The 18,257-nt window shown below is 46.3% G+C and overlaps 1 protein-coding gene and 1 long non-coding RNA gene across 8 annotated transcripts in view; both read right to left on the bottom strand.

Annotated features, from left to right (window-relative positions):
- The window catches only part of LOC141100156 (uncharacterized), a 45,580-nt gene extending 36,755 nt beyond the window's left edge, over positions 1-8,825 (bottom strand). Inside the window, exon 1 of the long non-coding RNA XR_012234619.1 lies at positions 5,919-8,825. This is a non-coding gene — a long non-coding RNA (uncharacterized lncRNA). The remainder of the gene's footprint in view (positions 1-5,918) is intronic.
- Positions 8,826-9,826: 1,001 nt separating this feature from the next.
- The window catches only part of LOC141100151 (uncharacterized), an 80,799-nt gene continuing 72,368 nt past the window's right edge, over positions 9,827-18,257 (bottom strand). For all 7 annotated transcript variants that reach the window (XM_073588419.1, XM_073588421.1, XM_073588423.1 and 4 more), the window contains one exon: positions 9,827-10,890. In XM_073588419.1, coding sequence (XP_073444520.1) covers positions 10,085-10,890 — 806 coding nt within the window. In that variant the 3' untranslated portion in view covers positions 9,827-10,084. The remainder of the gene's footprint in view (positions 10,891-18,257) is intronic.

Here is an 18,257-nt window from a genome sequence, read left to right as displayed (position 1 = left end):
GACTGAGGGTGGAAAGCCGATGAATGAGATAATTTGATCCCAAGGCGAGAACAAAAAGCTCTCCAAAACTTTGCCACAAACTGCGTACCTCGATCAGACACAATGTCAGACGGGACACCATGAAGTCTGACCACCTCGCGAATAAATATCTGAGCAAGAGTCTTAGCATTGGGCAAAGATGGTAAAGCAACGAAATGTGACATTTTGGAGAACCTATCAACAATTACCAAAATGACCGAGTTCCCTGCGGAGGCGGGCAAGTCTGTAATAAAATCCATGGAAATCTCAGTCCATGGCTTACTGGGCACCCCGAGAGGCTGCAACCTACCAGCGGGACGGGAACGAGGAGTCTTGGCCCGTGCGCACGTGGTACAGGCAGACACATATGAGGCCACATCCTGCCGGATTTTAGGCCACCAAAAACGACGCGATACCAGTTCCAGAGTGCTCTTAACCCCTGGATGACCTGCCAGTACCGTGTCGTGATGTTTGCCTAACACTCTAGAGCGTAGATGTAGTGGCACAAAAGATTTATTAGCAGGCAACCCCGGCGGTACCTCCTCCTGAGCCTCCGCAATCTCTGCCTCAATTTCTGTCGTGATGGCAGATACCACCACACCCTTTTGGAGAATAGGCACCGGCTCTTCACATAACTCTCCACCAGGAAAACACCTGGATAAAGCGTTTGCCTTAATATTCTTCGAACCAGGTCGATAGGTAACAATGAAGTTGAACCGGGTGAAGAATAATGCCCAGCGAGCCTGTCTGGAGGACAGGCGCTTAGCAGATTCTAAATAAAGCAAATTCTTATGGTCGGTTATCACAGTTAATCTGATGAACAGCCCCCTCCAAGAAGTGTCGCCACTCCTCAAATGCCAACTTGATGGCCAACAATTCCCTGTTGCCAATATCATAATTATGCTCCGCAGGCGACAGCTTCTTGGAGAAGTAGGCACACGGATGCAACTTGGCCCAAGATGGGCCCTGAGACAGTACAGTCCCCACTCCAACCTCCGATGCATCCACCTCCACGACAAACGGTAAGGAGACATCGGGCTGCACCAGAATGGGCGCTGAGGCAAAACTATTCTTGAGGAATTCAAACGCCTGTACCGCAGGCTCAGACCAGTCAGAAAAGTCGGTACCCTTCTTAGTCATGTCAGTAAGTGGTTTGGCAATCATAGAGAAATTCTTAATAAATTTCCTATAGTAATTGGAGAAGCCAAGAAATCGCTCAGGCCGATCCCAATGTAGTACCGCCTGCACCTTTGCGGTGTCCATCTTAAACCCTGAGGCGGAGATTATATAACCCAAGAACGGTAGCTCCTGTACGACAAACACACATTTTTCAAGCTTGACATAGAGCCTGTTCTCTCTGAGCAACTGCAGGACCTGTCTAACATGCTCTATATGTGTATCATGGTCGCGAGAGAAAATTAGGATGTCGTCTAGATAAATTATAACAAATCTCCCCAACAAATGAGAGAAGACATCATTTATGAAATGTTGAAAGACCGCCGGTGCCATAGTCAACCCAAACGGCATTACCAAACTCTCAAAGTGACCCTCAGGGGTATTGAATGCCGTCTTCCACTCATCCCCCTGACGGACTCTTATAAGATTGTACGCCCCCCTGAGGTCCAGTTTGGAGAACCACTTGGCACCAACCACTTGGTTGAACAAATCGGGTATAAGTGGCATAGGGTAAGGATCACGAACCGTAATCTGGTTGAGTTCTCTGAAATCCAGACACGGGCGTAAACCGCCATCCTTCTTTTTAACAAAGAAGAAGCCAGCAGCCAGAGGAGAAGAAGAAGGTCTAATATGACCCTTGCTCAGACTATCCGCAATGTACTCCTTGAGAGCTAGCCTCTCGGGACCTGAGATATTAAACATTCTAGCTTTAGGTAACTTGGCCCCTGGTTTCAACCTAATAGCACAGTCATAGGGGCGATGCGGTGGTAGTTCTGAACAACCTTTCTCAGAAAATACATCCGCATAGTCCAGCAACGGCTCCGGGATACTGGGAGTCAAAGCGGAAATACATGTAGCCAGGCACCTCTCCTGACACTCCCTGCTCCACTGAATTATGTCCTGGGTCTTCCAATCAATAACAGGATTATGCATAGACAACCATGGAAAGCCCAGAACCATCTGAGCCGGTAAGTTACTAAGCACCTTACAAGTTACCCGCTCTGAGTGTAATACTCCAATGTGGAGTTGTATATCCAACACACACTCTGTGATCTCCCCTTGAGACAACGGGGAAGCATTGATGGTAACCACCCGGATGGGGTTCGGCAATTTCTCCACCGGAAATCCCGCTGTATGCGCGAACTTCTCATCAATGAGATTGGCAGCTGAGCCACTATCAACAAACACTGTAATAGAGAGCATTTGCCCCCCAAGTGCTACCCTAGCAGGGAGCATACACTGGGAAACCATGACGGAGGATACACAAAGGCTCAGACTAGACTCCTCCAAACCCTCTGAGCCTAACAGTTTTCCGCCGGCGCGCCCTTCTTAGGTACCAGGGGGCAAGCGTTAATAAAATGTCCTCCTTTGCCACAAAAAAAACAAACCCCCTGCCTTCTGTGCCAAGGACGTTTAGGCTTGTTACTCGGTGACTGTGCTATACCAGCGATCTGCATGGGTTCCACGGATTCATCCGAGGCAACCTCACCTACAACTCCCCCACCTCCCGGAGGCAACGAAACCAGCGCCCCCTGACGGAGACGGCGGTCTATGCGTACTACAAGTGCCATCGCAGCCTGCAGAGAGGCGGGAGTCTCGTACATTAGGAGAGTCTGTTTAACCCTTCCAGAAACCCCATGCAAAAATTGACTTCTAAGCGCAGGGTCATTCCACTGCGTGTCCACCGCCCAGTGCCGGAATTCCGTGCAGTATTCCTCAGCTGGTCGCTCACCCTGTAGTAGTGAGCGTATCTTAGACTCTGCTAAGTTTAATCTATCCGGATCGTCATAGATCAAACCCAGAGCAGAGAAAAAAAAAAATCTACAGACTCAAATGCCGGTGAGTCAGAAGGGAGTGAAAAGGCCCAAGCCTGTGGGTCACTACTCAGCAAAGAAATCACCAAGCCCACGCGTTGAGCCTCATTACCTGAGGAATGTGGACGCATACGGAAATACAATTTGCATGATTCACGAAAAACCGTGAACTTACCATGATCACCAGCAAATCGTTCAGGAAGGGGAAACTTGGGTTCAGCTGCCCTGGCTGCAGCCTCAGCAGGTACTGCAGGAGCTGACAGGCCTTGTTGCTGGACCACCCCCCTAAGTTCAGTGACCTGTATGGATAGAGCCTCCAGCTGCTTGGTTAGGGAAAGTATAGGATCCATAGTAAGTAACCCCTATATTCCCTATCTATACTTTTTTTTTTTTTTTTACTTTAGTATTTGGGCCGACTATAATGTCATGGTATGCCTAGGTTACTTTAGGCTAAAACCCCGGGACCCCTGCGGTGTCCCTCAGACTAGGGAAAACCCTGTCTGTCCCTCAACCCAGGGTTTACACTGAAGGTGTGCCTGCCTGGGCCTCCACCCTGTCCCTGTCTCCTGTCCAGCCCTAAGCTGAACCCACCACCCTCCACCCAGTGAGGGGACCAGACACCAGACCCCACAAATACGTATGGACAGGGGTAAAAGAAACACCACACCGTTAATACACAAGGGAATACAATAATGTGCAAGGGCAACCAAATATATATATATATATAACAGATAGGAGAAAGAACAACTGAGAGATATACTGCACCAGATATCAGACGCTCCAAAACCACCACTGCTGACCGGTATTGCTAGCACTATGCAAAAGCTATAGTCGGCGACGCCCATAGTCAGGACGGACTATTTAAAGACCAAGGGCGTGGCCCAGCCCTCAGCCAGCATGACAACCTGGTTAACCCTATGCCGACTGGAACAGAATACCCAACAAAGTCCCTGAGCATACTGTAGTGGAATAGGGTATAACCGCTGTCTGCAGGACACCCTGGTGTGAACAGTGTCCGACATGACAATACTGTAGTGGAATAGGGTATTACCGCTGTCTGCCGGACACCCTGGTGTGAACAGTGTCCGACATGACAGAGATGTGGTGGTGATGGTGGTCCTCTGAAGAGTGGTGGTTGGGGTACTCCTTGTATGGTGCGGAGTTGTGATGGTGCTCTCATGCATTGGAGAAGTGGCGGTGCTCCGAACCGGAGATGTTCTTTCTGTGCGAACAGGTGAAGAGGTGGTTGCCCAAGGAGATTTAGCGCTGGAGGTGCGCCAAGATGTGGTAACGGTGACAGTACTGGTGCTCCAGACAGGAGCAGCGCATGACATGGTGGTGGCGGCGGGGGTGGCGTGTCCAGCAGCACTCGACATTGGTGTGGTGTAGTGGTGCCCAGCTTGGCTAGGAATGCAGGTGGCTGTGCAGTGATATGCAGAAGTCGGTACTGTGGTGAAGCGAGTCAGTGGTGGCACAGGTGGGAATGACAGCACTGACTGCTGCATGTACTGATTCTGCTGCATAGCCTGCAAGTAAGCAGTGTTGCAGGCGTGTAAGACAGTCAGCTGTTGCTCATGACTAAGGTGATCCGCCATGCCCCGTTCAATTTTACTAAAGAAATGGTGCGCTGGTCTATTGAGGTCGGCCTCCAGCTGGTCAAGGTGTGGTCATTTAGAGCAGGGTTCCCTAACTCCAGTAACTATTAGTGTGATCAAGAATATAAGGAGGGAACCTGGTGCTGTTGGTGGGGCTAAGAGAAAACAGATCCACACTCTAAATCAGGGATCCCTAACTCCAGTCCTCAAGGCCCACCAAAGGATCATGTTTTCAGGATTTCCCTTGTATTGTACAGGTGAAGCAATTACCACCCGAGCAATACTAGGGAAATCCTGAAAACATGACCTGTTGGTGGGCCTTGAGGACTGGACTTGGGGATCCCTGATTTAGAGTGTGGATCTGTTTTCTCTTAGCCCCACCAACAGCACCAGGTTCCCTCATTCTTGATCACACTAATAGTTTAAATTATACAACGGGGTGGAGTTTGAGGCACCTTATATACAGGTCCGGTAACAATTCAAATTTCCACCAGTCCTTTTACCTCACAAGACAAATGATGACCAGCCCACCGCTGCCACCAATATGTGACGAACAGGGGTCCCGCTGCCACCAAAACGCAACGGACAGCAGATCCTGTGTCACCAATGTCACAATCCCACCACTGACATGGGTGTATCAGCGGACGGAGGGACGCGACACACGGCTATCACAGGCACAGTGGGGGCTTATCTTAGTTATCCCACCACTGGTGCCATGTGACAAAAAAATGCAGCAAGCTAACCTTGCTCTAACAATTTATTGCAGGGGGTTATTTTGGATACCCCACCACTGCTAACAACCTTCCAAGAACTGCGGGGATTTATGTGTATCCCACTTTCTCAGTTCCACTTTGGAACTCGCAGCTCTCCAGCGTCCCCTTTACCCTCAGGTCAGTCAGGGGACTGCACCTAGGATAGTCGCCGGACGGGCTGCTTGTTGTGCACGAGCAATTAGGCTACCGCAGTAAGGGAATTATCAATGCTGTGGCCGCAGCCCCTCATTCAGCAATATAAGACCCTTCCGTCCTGCCAACTAACCTAATCAATCGCACACACCACGCTGCCACCATCCACGCTTTTCCTAATTCACAGAGTTAAATTAAGAGGGTCCGTGGTAAACCCCTGCAATCAGTAGCGATTATCTAAAAGAGGCGCATAGTTCGTTTCTTAGAGCAAGGAGACAAACTGATAATTTTACGATTTATTCCCAAAATGTGGGCAGTGATTATACAGATAAAAGTTGCTATAAAGTTGAGACACAAAATATGTACAAGTATAAAACAAAAATGGATGAAAGTACAGAGAATACACTCACATGTGCGTAGTCGGTATCAGGCAGACCATGCGGCTGGGGAGAGAAGGCAGAGCCACATGTCTCCACTCATCTGGGTTCTGGTCAGCACGGACGCTGTAGCTCCAACTCTGGGATATGGTAAGGAATGACTCTAGACTAGGGCTTGTGACCTCATGAAAGGGGCGGTCTGGAGAGGTCCAACCTCCCTCTCTCCAAGTTAGAATTTGGCTACAAATCCTAACTTGCCCTAATCCTAAGCCCTCTGTGTCTGTACTGTTACACACTTAACATTATGGCTGGTCCATACAATCAGGGCAACTGTTACCACCCACCTTTCGTGTCTACCTCTTTCCTCATACTGTAAGCTTGCGAGCAGGGCCCTCTTTCCTCTTGGTATTTGTTATAATCTATGTGATTATTGTTATGCTGTATGTGATTATTGTTATGCTGTAATGTCTATTGTCTGTACAAATCCCCTCTGAAATGTAAAGTGCTGCGGAATATGTCGGCGCTATAGAAATAAAATGTATTATTATTATTATAATCTATTGTGACAGGGCTAGGGGAAACAGGTTTACCTTCTAAATCATAACTTTTTCAGTTCACATATCCTATGAAGGCTTTTTTCTTGTGGGACCAGTTGTAGAAATGAATGACACTATTCATTTTACCATGTATGCACTGAAAGCAGGAAACAATATCTAAGCGAGGTGATCTGGTGAAAACAAAATCTGGCATTGTATTTTAGGTTTAATATTTATGGCGCTCCTGATCAGTTGTGATGGTGCAACTTTAATGCCACCGTCTGTGACTGACAGCAGCATCTGGGTAAAACAGCAGCAATCAAAGCTAGCTGTATATTATTTGAACCAGGGGTCTCGAACACAGCAGGGTAAATGGGACGCACATAGAAAAAATCTGAATATGAAGTGGCGCGTTCTTTGCAGGAGAGGATTACGTTTTCAGTGATTTCATTACTTTTCTAGAACTTTTTGATCATATTTTTTGCCATGGTTTTATCATATGGGTTGTGGTACAGTCTTCTCTTTTACTTTATTTTTACATAAAACAGCCTTTTTAGTGGCCAAATACTAGTCCATTATTTTTTCATTCTTTAGTTTTCTTTTTTTTTTTACCCCCTAATCGGCCCCATACACTTTTATCTTTTATGTTTTAATAATTATCCCCATATAGTAATTCTGGCCCCCATCCTGTTATAATGTCCGCTTCTATAATTATGTCCCCAATTCTGTAATGTCCTTCACCCTGTAACAATGTCCCCAGGCTTGTAATGTCACTTGTCCTGTAATAACGTTCCTCAGTCAGTAATAATGTCCGTCAGCCCATAATGTCCCCAAGCTTGTAATGTCCATGGTCCTGTAATATGTCCTCTTCAATAATAATGTCCCCAATCCTGTAATAATTTCCAGGAATATTCCCAAGCTTGTAATGTCCCTCAGCCTGTAATGTCACTTGTCCTGTAATAATGTCCCTCAGCCTGTAAGGTCACTTGTCCTGTAATAATGTCCCTCAGCCTGTAACACTGTCCCCAAGCTTGTAATGTTGCTTGTCCTATAATAATGTTCTCTGTCCTGTAGTAATGTCCCCAACCTGGTCCCATCTTATAGTAATGTCCCCATGTTAGTTCTATCTTATAGTAATACCCCCCATCCTTGTCCCCTTCATGTAGCAATATCCCACATTCTGCTGCTCTTTACATATATATTAAAAAATTCTTCTCTCCTGACCGCTCTCACTCGGCAAACAGCGTCTTCCTCCTCCACAGCCGTGGCGCTTACCATTGACATCTTGGGCGGACGTGATAGGATGCCATCAGCTGTTGGCCTCTGAATGGGCGGCTGGTATCAGAGTCGCTGGGATTGGTATTGCAGAGCAATATATTTCAGTTGAATGTGTGTCCAAGGACGCAAGTAGCCCATGAGCCTCATATTTGAGACCCCCGATTTAAAAGAACATGAAGAGGATAGAGGGAGTTAGTCAACTCTAAGGTACATGCCCACTATCAGGAAGTGCTGCGGTTTTTACGCTGCGTGTTTATGCAGTGTCAAAAACGCAGCGTCCAGATGTTACAGCATAGTGGATGGGATTTCAAGAAATTCCATGCCCACGGTGCGTGTATGTCCACACGCGGATCACCCGGGGAGACGGACATGCAGCGCGGATTTACGAGCCGCATCATGTCAATTTCTCCGCAACAGAAATTTCAACAATAGAATGTATTGGATGCAGTAAATCTGCACGGTTCAGTGAGCACATGGCAGATTTACCTGTGTGATTAGAATGCAGCAAAAATACGCTACGTCCAAAGCGCTGCTACTTCCTGATCGTGGGAACGTACTCTAATCCATATCACAGTACGATATCCTCGTGTAGGCCCCCTTGTAGTAAGAGAGACCATTAGTTTAAAAATTTGCTGGATAGTTTTGGAGGAAAAATTTCTTTATGCTTATATGCAAATTACATTCTTGGAGCACAATTGGCTGCACAACATGCTCCAAGTCTCAGGAGGTAGTTCAGTGCCGTCAACCAATGCCATGAATGTGCAGCTAAGTAGCAATACTGGCGGAGGAAGAGCACTAGCCAATGAGAACAAAGAATGAGTCCACCAAATCTATCCAGGTAGGTCTTCTCCTAAAGGTACCAGTGTTACCATTGATACAAATGTTGGAGCTGATATACTCTCTTTAAAAGGGTTGTATCATGGGTTCTTCTCTAATCTCCTCCTTTGTGCAATGCCACATGCTTGTTAGCTGCTGTCCTCAGAATTGCACTTGATGGACGAGCATGTGACTAGGCATGTGGACAGGATGGGTCCATCAAGTGTGATTTTGCGAACAGGAGCACATTACTAATAAGCAGATGCCGTTTAACAATGTTGGAGAATTTATACTACCTGTATATTAGTAGGTGTATATATATATATATATATATATATATATATATATATATATAGTGGTCAAGCCATTTATTGTATCTACTATCATACCTAGTATAAAGGAACACTGATTAGTGTCAATAAACTGGGTTCCAAAATGTACATGGTTTTATTGCCAACTTTCTAAAGTTTCCACCTCCAGCACAGAGGTTCAGCCACAGCCCACTTTATATTGCAAATCATTGCAGCCTCATATAATTGATATCAGCGAGATCTCTGCGGAACATTAAAAAATGTAATCTATACTGCTCCTTTTCGAGAATTATGCTGTTGCATTCCAATTCTTTTGAGAACCATGGTAATTGCAAATAATTAGGATGCCAAGACCCACGTGACATGGCAGAAGGTAAATCGAAATACACTTTTCCCTTCTACATCAGCCTTTATGCTGAGGTCACCACTTCAGCGGCACGGGAATGAAAGGCAGCCACCACTTAACTGAACAGCAGTATTTTTGTTCCACTCTTTATCTTCTCACTCAAAGTCTCATAAGAAAGTACACACATGTGCTGCAATACATTAGGACCAAAAGTTTAAAGCTTTTTTTTTTTTTTTTTTTTTACACTTACCGGGTTTTTTTGCGGCCCGTTTTTACGGGCCATTTTTGCAGGCCGTATTGGCGTGAATTTTGCGGTCTCCCGCAAAAATGGGCCGCAAAAAACCTTGTTGGATCGCTGTTTTTCCCTGTTTTAACAAATTGTTGGGAAAAATACAGCAATCCGCAAATACGGTGTACCGCAAAAACAAGCTACCGTTGTTTTTGCAGTACCACTGAAATGTATTGCAGCCGTGTCCGTGAAAAATATCGAGCAAACTCAATATTTTTTCACGGCCGTATATACGGCCCTACAGGACACGGTGGTCTGGTGAATTTTTGTGGGCCGTTTTTGCGGCCCCATAGAAATCTATTTGGGACGCAAAAACGGCCCGCAAAAACACGGCAAGTGTAAAAGAACTCTTACTATTCTCCAGGTTAAATCAAAGAAAGAACAGAAAACATTTTTATTAGTAAACCAAAAACTGGGTGCAAGCAAGGTAAGTGGCATACAAATGCTGCAGTTAAGGCTTCGGATATCTGTGAACAGTGCTAAATCCAAAAGTAGCGCACTCATACTCTACATAGTTTTATCATGGCCATAGTTTTATCATGGCCATAGTATTGATTAAAAAAACAAAAACACTATCTGGCACTTGCAGCAAGTCCTCTCAAGTCAGTGCAAAAGAATCATCCTCAGCTTTGGAGCTCCATTTTTATTGGTAGAACAGACGTTCCTTCCTGAATTTGCTTGAGAAGAAGTAGTTTACCTGAGCATGTGTGCTCCTGTCGATGTTTCTCAAAACTTGGCTTACTACTGAAACGTTTTCCACAGAATTCGCAGGAGTGTATATGTTCTTCCATGTGAATTCTCTGGTGAGTGTTAAAATCGTCCTCCTGCGTGAAGCCTTTGCCACAGATGGAACACAGAAAAGGTTTCGCCCGGTTGTGAACCATTTCGTGCTTGCGAAGGCTGTACTTCTTTGCAAAACGTTTTCCACATTCTGAACAAACGTATGGATTCTTTTTCAAGTTCACCCCAAGATGGTTCTCAAGCAACTGCTGGGTAAAGAAACGTTTCCCACATCTGGAGCAGATAAATGGTTTGTCACCAGTATGAATCAACTCGTGTTTTACCAATGTTTTCGCATTTTTAAAGGTCAGGGGGCAATGAAAACAAGCAAAGCCATTCTCAAACGCATGAAATTTTTGGTGCGAGACCACATCACAAAAACGCTTGAAGCGCCTTTCACACCTGAAACATCTGAATGGTCTCTCTTCTATAACTGGCTTTTGACCCGGTAGCATGATCGCTTGACAAAAAGGTCCTGACTCAGAAGATACATACTCCGAAAGGTTCATTGCAACCCCTGACATTATGTCTTCAGTTTGTTGCATACAGAAGGTTAGAAATTCATCAATGCTATTCCTCAAACGTTCAGAGAACTTGTGTAAATTGTAACTTTCTTCAACCGAATTTGCAACCTTTCCGTCCATTGAATCTGGTGAAAGTAAACAGAAATAAAACAATCAATGTTCCATTCCGAATCTAAGCACACTGTCATATAGGAAAACTAAAAGACATCTCCGGAGAGAGGACATCTCAACCTCACACTGAAAATATGGGATTAATTATTGCTGGAGAAGAAAACAACTAATTATAACTGGGGAAGTAAAAGAGTGCTGACACTTCAACGTCCATTGACGTAGGGACCTGCTACAGTGAGCAGGTAATGACTACAGTAGATATGTTCTGGAAGAAAGACACCAAGGATGAGATTTGCTTTTGCAGAGGCTGTGCAGTACGCTTCCCAGGCATAAGCTTCCATTAATGAAAGCACTGTCAGACTTCGTGAAGCCAGTAGTCACGGATGAATATTGTGGATTGCACTGACCAGATATTTATGCGACATACATTTTCGACGTCGTAGTAAGAGCACACACACACCGTCTTCATTCACATCACAGTAAGGCCATTTTAACTCCTCCAACTTAATATCGGGCCATTGGATTGTGCTATCCATACCATGTCTAATCTCTATAGACAAATAAAATGGCAATAAGAAAAATGATGACAATATCTGCCATCTGGGATCTCCGGGGGCAAAGATACCCCGAAAGTTAGGGATCTTATAAAATTGTAACAGACCTAGCACATCCCACAACCAGCCCCATATGAGTTCACCAATGGTAGGTTTGAGGGCGTAACATTGATCTTATAAAACCAGAATTTGGGTGTCTGTCTTAGTTCATTCTGGAAGACATAGTTCGCTGTATGAGTGTTCCATTTTCCCAATCAGCGTGCTTCCCTCCATAAAGATAAGAGCCATTTCTGCAACATCAGGTTTACCAATTCTCTTTCATTATTCCTCTTTATTTGATGTAATTGTATATACCATATTGTTTTGTTCCCATTTTGTATCATCTTTATTTTTTTTTTTTACTAAAACACTGCCTTTCTGGGTTAATTATATAAAATATAATAGCTCTCTTTGTCTTGCTCTGTAAATTGCACCCCTGAAGCCATACGCTACACGTAATGAATGTCCAATCTTACTGTGTAAATGACTGGTGGTGGCAGCTAGTAGTTCTTTTGTTATTGTGTAATTCGCAGTGACCGTACCGGGATATGGATATATCCATCTATATATACACATTCCATGTGTTAGAATCAGAAGTGTATATATCATAAGTTCACTGAGTTCCACAATAATTGCCCTAGTACTGGAAGCAGCTGCGTCTATCACTCGTCAATCAATTGCGTAATTGCCCTGACGATTGGAGGCTGGTAACAGCGGTAGGATCTGTGTACTCTCCCCGGTGTCATCCTGACCACTTGCTCTCTCTTCAGTTGGCGTTAGACATTTTGTGACAATGTTGTCAGGAATGTGACTGGTTACAAAAACCTGTTTCTCGCTCTAGAAGATCTCTCCTGTTTTGTATTGCGCAAGGCAATACAATGATTTTAGTGAACACATTGTAACAATTAACGGGTGCACAAGAGAAGGGGACTGTGACCCAAACCCCCTAATTCTGTCAAAATGTATTGAGCAAGTTGCATTTTAATATGCTCAATCCTTGGTTTGTTTGGCAGATAAGATATCAACATAGATGTTTGGCAAATGTATGCCTCCCAGTTACATATAAGAAAAATGTGCATTTCTCTAAGATAAGACATTGGATCGCAGCTATCAAACTATCATTATACACAGCTTTCTATGACCTACATGCCCACATAAATGGCTCAGGAGGGTTGATCATACTGACAGATTCCCTTTAAATATTCCCACATAGGGTGTGGTTGGTGGATCCAAATCATAGGAAGACTAATCCAAAGGACAACCCCTTTTTTTTTTTAATCAGATAGTTTTTATTAAAAGTTTTGGAAATGACAGGCATATACAACTTACAACATGTTGTCAAACATTCCCTTCCCCCATAACACCCCCCTCCCTTTGTCCGATGGCATGGACTGGTACATAGCGAATAAGCCCAATTCTATCACACAACCATATCATATGAGAAATGGCGAGTAACAACCGACAGGAGACCACCTCCAGGGCCCACCCACTAATCCAGAAGATTCGAGGCAGCCAGGCTGGGAATCTTCAACCATCCCTCCCATATTTTCCCAAAAACATGCGGCACACCCCTCCTAAGGTACACAGACTTTTCCCTATATAATATTTGGTTCAACCTATTAATATATTCTTTTCTTGAGGGGATTTTGGCAGAAATCCAGTGATAAGCCATCAGCTTTCGGGCCACAAATAGCATTCTGGCCACAGCAATTTTAAGGTATTGATCCCCTCCCACCTCATCAACATAACCCAGAACACAAATCATGGGGTCCCTGGGAATATCCTGTCCCGTGACCAAGTATATAAGGCCAAGGACCACGATCCAAAATATCTGCAGGCAAGAGCATGTCCACATCATATGTAAAATGTCCGCATTATCTGTCGTGCACTTGGGGCACCTTGAATCCAACCGCAACCCTCTATTGAACAACCATTCGGGAGACCTGTATGTCCTATAGAGGACATATAGCTGAGACAGGCGGCCAGGCTCACTAAGAGATAATCTGGGAATCATCTGTAGAATCGAGTCCAACTGCTCCGCTGATATCGTACCCAACTGTTGTTCCCACTTTATCAGTGCGCTAATAGGATGCCTTGACAGGACCTGTCCAAGTAAACCACCATACACCATTGAAATCAGTCCTCTGGTGGACCCCTGCATACCAAGCCTATGGATAAGGACGTCGTGGTGTATGGTTAGGTCAACTTTTTTGCTCTGCACCATATACGCGTGACGCAGCTGCAAATATTGATAAAACAGAGCGTTGGAGGGGAAATTCTCGTCCCAATTGCTCGAAAGTTTTAAAAACCCCTCCCTCCACCAGCTGCGACACCCACCATATGCCAATCCGCTTCCAGTGAGCAAAGCCTCTGAGCGTTTTCATACATGGCAAGTGCTGATTGTCCCATATGGGGGAGTACTTTGTAAGACCGTGTATTCCTCTCAGCTGCCTCAGCTTATCCCATACTCTAACCATTAGAAGCACCGTAGGAAACCTGAATGCAAGGGATCGAAATCTACCCGACTCCAGACTCGACACCAGCGATCCCCGTCCCACTAGAAATTGAAGGATCTTCTGACCTCCCACCAAATCCGCCAACTCACCCTCCATTCCTCCTGCTACATGCTGGCACTGGGAAGACAAGAAATAAAGTCATGGGTTGGGCAACGCAAGTCCCCCCTCATCCTTAGGTTTTTGCAAGTGTTCAAGTTTAATTCTCGCGCCTTGTTTCAGCCAAACGAGCTCTCTAAAAATCAAATTAATTCTATGAAACCTGTTCTGGGGAAGCCAGACAGGGGAATTATGAAGGACATATAAGAGTTGCGGCATAACTACCATCTTCAACAGATTCACTCTTCCCACTACAGAGAGGTGTAACTTTGCCCAGGCCTTAACCTTCTGTTTGATCCTGTCCAATAACGGGACAAGATTTAGACTCTCATAGTCTGTCAGCTTATTGGATATTTTTATGCCCAGATATTGAAGGGACGCTGCAACCAGCACACCTACCACACTGCAGGAGCTTGAGTCCAATGGGAGGAGCGCAGACTTCTCCCAGTTAATAACCAGACCCGAGACCTTCCCAAATACCCCAAGAAGTGTCATCGTGTTTTGTAATGATCTGTCCGCGTCCGCTAAAAATAACAACAGGTCATCCGCATATAGTGCTACCTTCTCCTCATGCTCCCCGTACCGGAATCCCTCTATGCCAGTATCCAATCTTATCCTGGAAGCCAATGGCTCCACCGCGAGAGCAAACAGCAGTGGGGATAAAGGACATCCCTGCCTTGTTCCTCTATGAAGCGAAAAAGGATTAGACAACTGACCATTAGCCCTCAGCCGAGCGCTCGGCTCCGAGTACAAGAGCCTGACCCAGCCAATAAAGCCCGGGCCAAAGCCCATACAGTGAAGCGTCGCCCATAGATAGTGTGGAGTGGGACTATCAAATGCCTTAGCGGCGTCTAGGGACAGAACCACCCTCTTCCCGGCATTATCAGCCCTCACCTGCATATTCAGATATAATCTCCTAATATTCATAGCCGTCGATTTGTTGGGCATAAACCCCGTCTGTGTATTAGCACAGCTACTACCTTTGAGAGTCGAATGGCCAGGACCTTCGCTAAAAGTTTAATGTCTAGCGTCAACAGGGAGATGGGCCTATAGGACGCGGGCAGAGTTGGGTCCTTATCCTTTTTCAACAGCACGGCAATGACAGCTTCTCGCATAGACGGTGGGAGAACACCCCGTTCCAGACTATCATTAAACACCGTCAATAGAGCAGGGAGCAATACCGTTCTATACCGTTTGTATACCTCAGCTGGCAACCCATCCACCCCAGGTGCCTTACCATTGGACATGGCTCCCAGAGCCTCCTCCAACTCGTCCAGACTTAGAGGGCTATCTAGAGAGCGTCTGTCCTCAGGAGTCAACCTTGGGAGATTGGCAGCTTCCAAAAAGGAAACAACATCCTCTGTCGGGGCCCTGGCATGTGAGGAATACAAGTCAGCATAAAAAATCTCTAGAATTTTTAAAATCCCCGATGCATCAGTGAGTAGTCGCCCATTCACATCCTGAAGACCCGCTATAGCCGCAGACCCTCTCTGTGCCGATGTCACGACAGAAAGCAAATGCCCCACACTTTCCGCACTCTCAAAATATTGAGTAGATTGAAACAGCCGTTTTTGCGCCGCCGCCTCTAATGTCTGTTTGGTCACCTTTGACTGCGCCTCCCCCAATCGCTTCCGAGTGGCAGGTGTGCTCTGTGTTGCAAGGGCCCTTTCCGCATCCTCCAGTTCCCTAAATACAAGTTGTGATTTTGCCCTGGAGGCGGTCTTTATTTTAGAAATCTCTCGTATGTACATTCCCCTTAAGTACGCCTTTAAGGCCTCCCAGACGATCCCACTAGAAGCCGAGCCTCTATTAAGATTAAGATATTCCTGCAACTCAGGGATAAAGCCATCATTCTTGTCGATTAGCTGCAGCCAAAACGGGTTAAGGCGCCAGAGAGGTCTATCATTCCTCCCGTTCCCGCCCCCCCCCCCAAGCATGACTGAAACAGGCGAATGATCAGATACCGTTCGCTCCAAATATGTAACCTCCAAAGTTTTACCCAGCATAAGATCATCACCCAGGGCCAAATCGATGCGAGACAGGGAGGAGTGAGTAGAGGAGAAGCACGAGAATTGACGGACGCCAGGGTTACGGCATCTCCACAAGTCGGTCAAAGCTATCTCCCGCACGAGAACCCCAAATGGCGTAACATTACCTCCCAGCCTCAGAGGTTCATGGCTACCCCTGTCCCAGTGTGAATCCAGAATATTATTAAAATCTCCCACCACCAAATGCGGAACCCCGGGAAAATCTCTCAGAATGGCCAGAACTTTATAGATAACTCTACTGCTATAAGGCGGAGGTATATATATAGATGTCAACACCAGTGGGGTGGAAAAGATTGTACAAGATAAAAGGACGAATTGCCCCTCTGTGTCCACCTCTACCCGGTGGCACTTAAATTGAGTCCTGGAGTGAATCAATATACTAACCCCCCTAGAGTATTGGGAATGAGTAGAGTGAAAGCCCGCCTGTACCCATCTCTTATCCAGGATTCCCAGCGTCTCCTGTGTGAGATGCGTCTCCTGCAAACAAACAACCGCCGGCTTCTGGTCCGCTATGAAGGAGAATATGGCCTGTCGTTTTACTGGCGACTTCAACCCCCTGATATTCCAACTAAGTATCTTAAAATCAGCCATTATCGTACCACAGCATATTGCCTACCATCTCCCCCCCGGCCGTACCATAGCCAATATTGAAATGTACAAGTATGCCAAGGGACATTTTGAACCCAATCCCTCCCCCCTCCCCCCAAAAAACACCCTCCAACAATTCCTTGGGCTGAACCAAGGGTGCAACAAGTGAGGGCACTGTCGAACCCTTCCACCCCATTCAGCAGGCGCTTCAGTTCCTGTTCACTACCCGCATTTGACAGGATATAACCCCACAGCACTTTGCATTTTCCCTTATCCGTATTCAGACTAAGGCCCCATAAGGACCACAAATTCTTAAAAAAACAGCATATAACAGAGTAATAAAAGAATAAATAGAAGTATAACTTCTTAGGCAGTCCATTGCATCAGGACCGCAGACTCCAACCGCATGACTCCATAACAACTAAGCAGGTCAAGAAACCATCAGCCACATTCCTGCTCCTTCCTCAATTGTCGCTCGTTAAGGTCCAACCAGTCCACAGCTTCCCTGGGGTCCAGAAAAAAGTGGCTTTTATTCCAGGCCTGAACACGCAATTTAGCCGGGAAAAACATGGAGTACTTGACGCCGCAGGCTCTCAGACGCTTCTTGATGTCTATGAACTTCGCTCTCATCTTCTGAACTTCCGGCAAAAAGTGCGGGTAAAAGGAGACTCTGGATCCCTCCATTGTAAGGTCAGGGTGTTCTCTCGAGTATCTAAGGATAACGTCTCTGTCCCTGTAATGAAGGATTTTAGCCAGCACAGGTCTTGGTGGATGACCAGGGAGGGGGGGCCGAGTCGGGACTCTGTGTGCTCTTTCCACTGCATACAGGTGCGTTAGATTGTCCACACCTACTGTTTCTTTAAGCCATGTTTCAATGACGGCAGTAGGATTCTTTCCCTCACAGCGCTCTGGCATGCCCACAATACGAACATTATTCCGTCTGGATCTATTTTCAAGGTCATCAGTTTTAGCCCAGACAGCTGCCATATCCTTCTTGAGCTCTGTACAGTGCTGTCCTGAGTCAGAGGCCGAATTCTCTACAGCACCCATACGCTTTTCCAGCTGGCTTGTTCTGTCTCTAACACTGTGCAGGTCATGTCGCACAGTCTGCATGGACTCCTGCAGAAAGCCCAGTTGCGTCAGGACATGTGAGATCGCAGTCCCACAGTGCACCACTGCCAGCATGACATCTTTGTTGGTGGGCTCGTCTGGAACTTGTAATTGCAAGGCTGTGAGGTGCTGTTTATTTCTTTCCACCAGATCACTCCAGCTAGGCTCAGCTCCCTTCCCCCCCTGCACTCCAGCATGGGCAGCCTCCTCCTCCTCCCCCATTCCCGGGCTCATGTCCTCTGCCACAGTCTCCTGGTCCATATCAGAGTCCTGGAGAGACTCCTGTTCTGCCTCAGCCATGCGGGCAAAGCGCTGCAACCTGGCCGCCATTGCCCTGTTCCTAGCCGCGCTGTCTTCTGCGGCCTCCTCTAAGGCACGCGCTGTGGCGGCGGCGCCATCTTGGCTCCCCGCTCCGGCCTCTCCTGCCACC

Source organism: Dendrobates tinctorius, unplaced genomic scaffold, assembly GCF_039654945.1.
Source record: "Dendrobates tinctorius isolate UK_male_01 unplaced genomic scaffold, ASM3965494v1 ptg000103l, whole genome shotgun sequence".
NCBI classification, from domain to species: Eukaryota; Metazoa; Chordata; class Amphibia; order Anura; family Dendrobatidae; genus Dendrobates; species Dendrobates tinctorius.
This window is presented reverse-complemented; position numbering and strand designations above follow the sequence as displayed.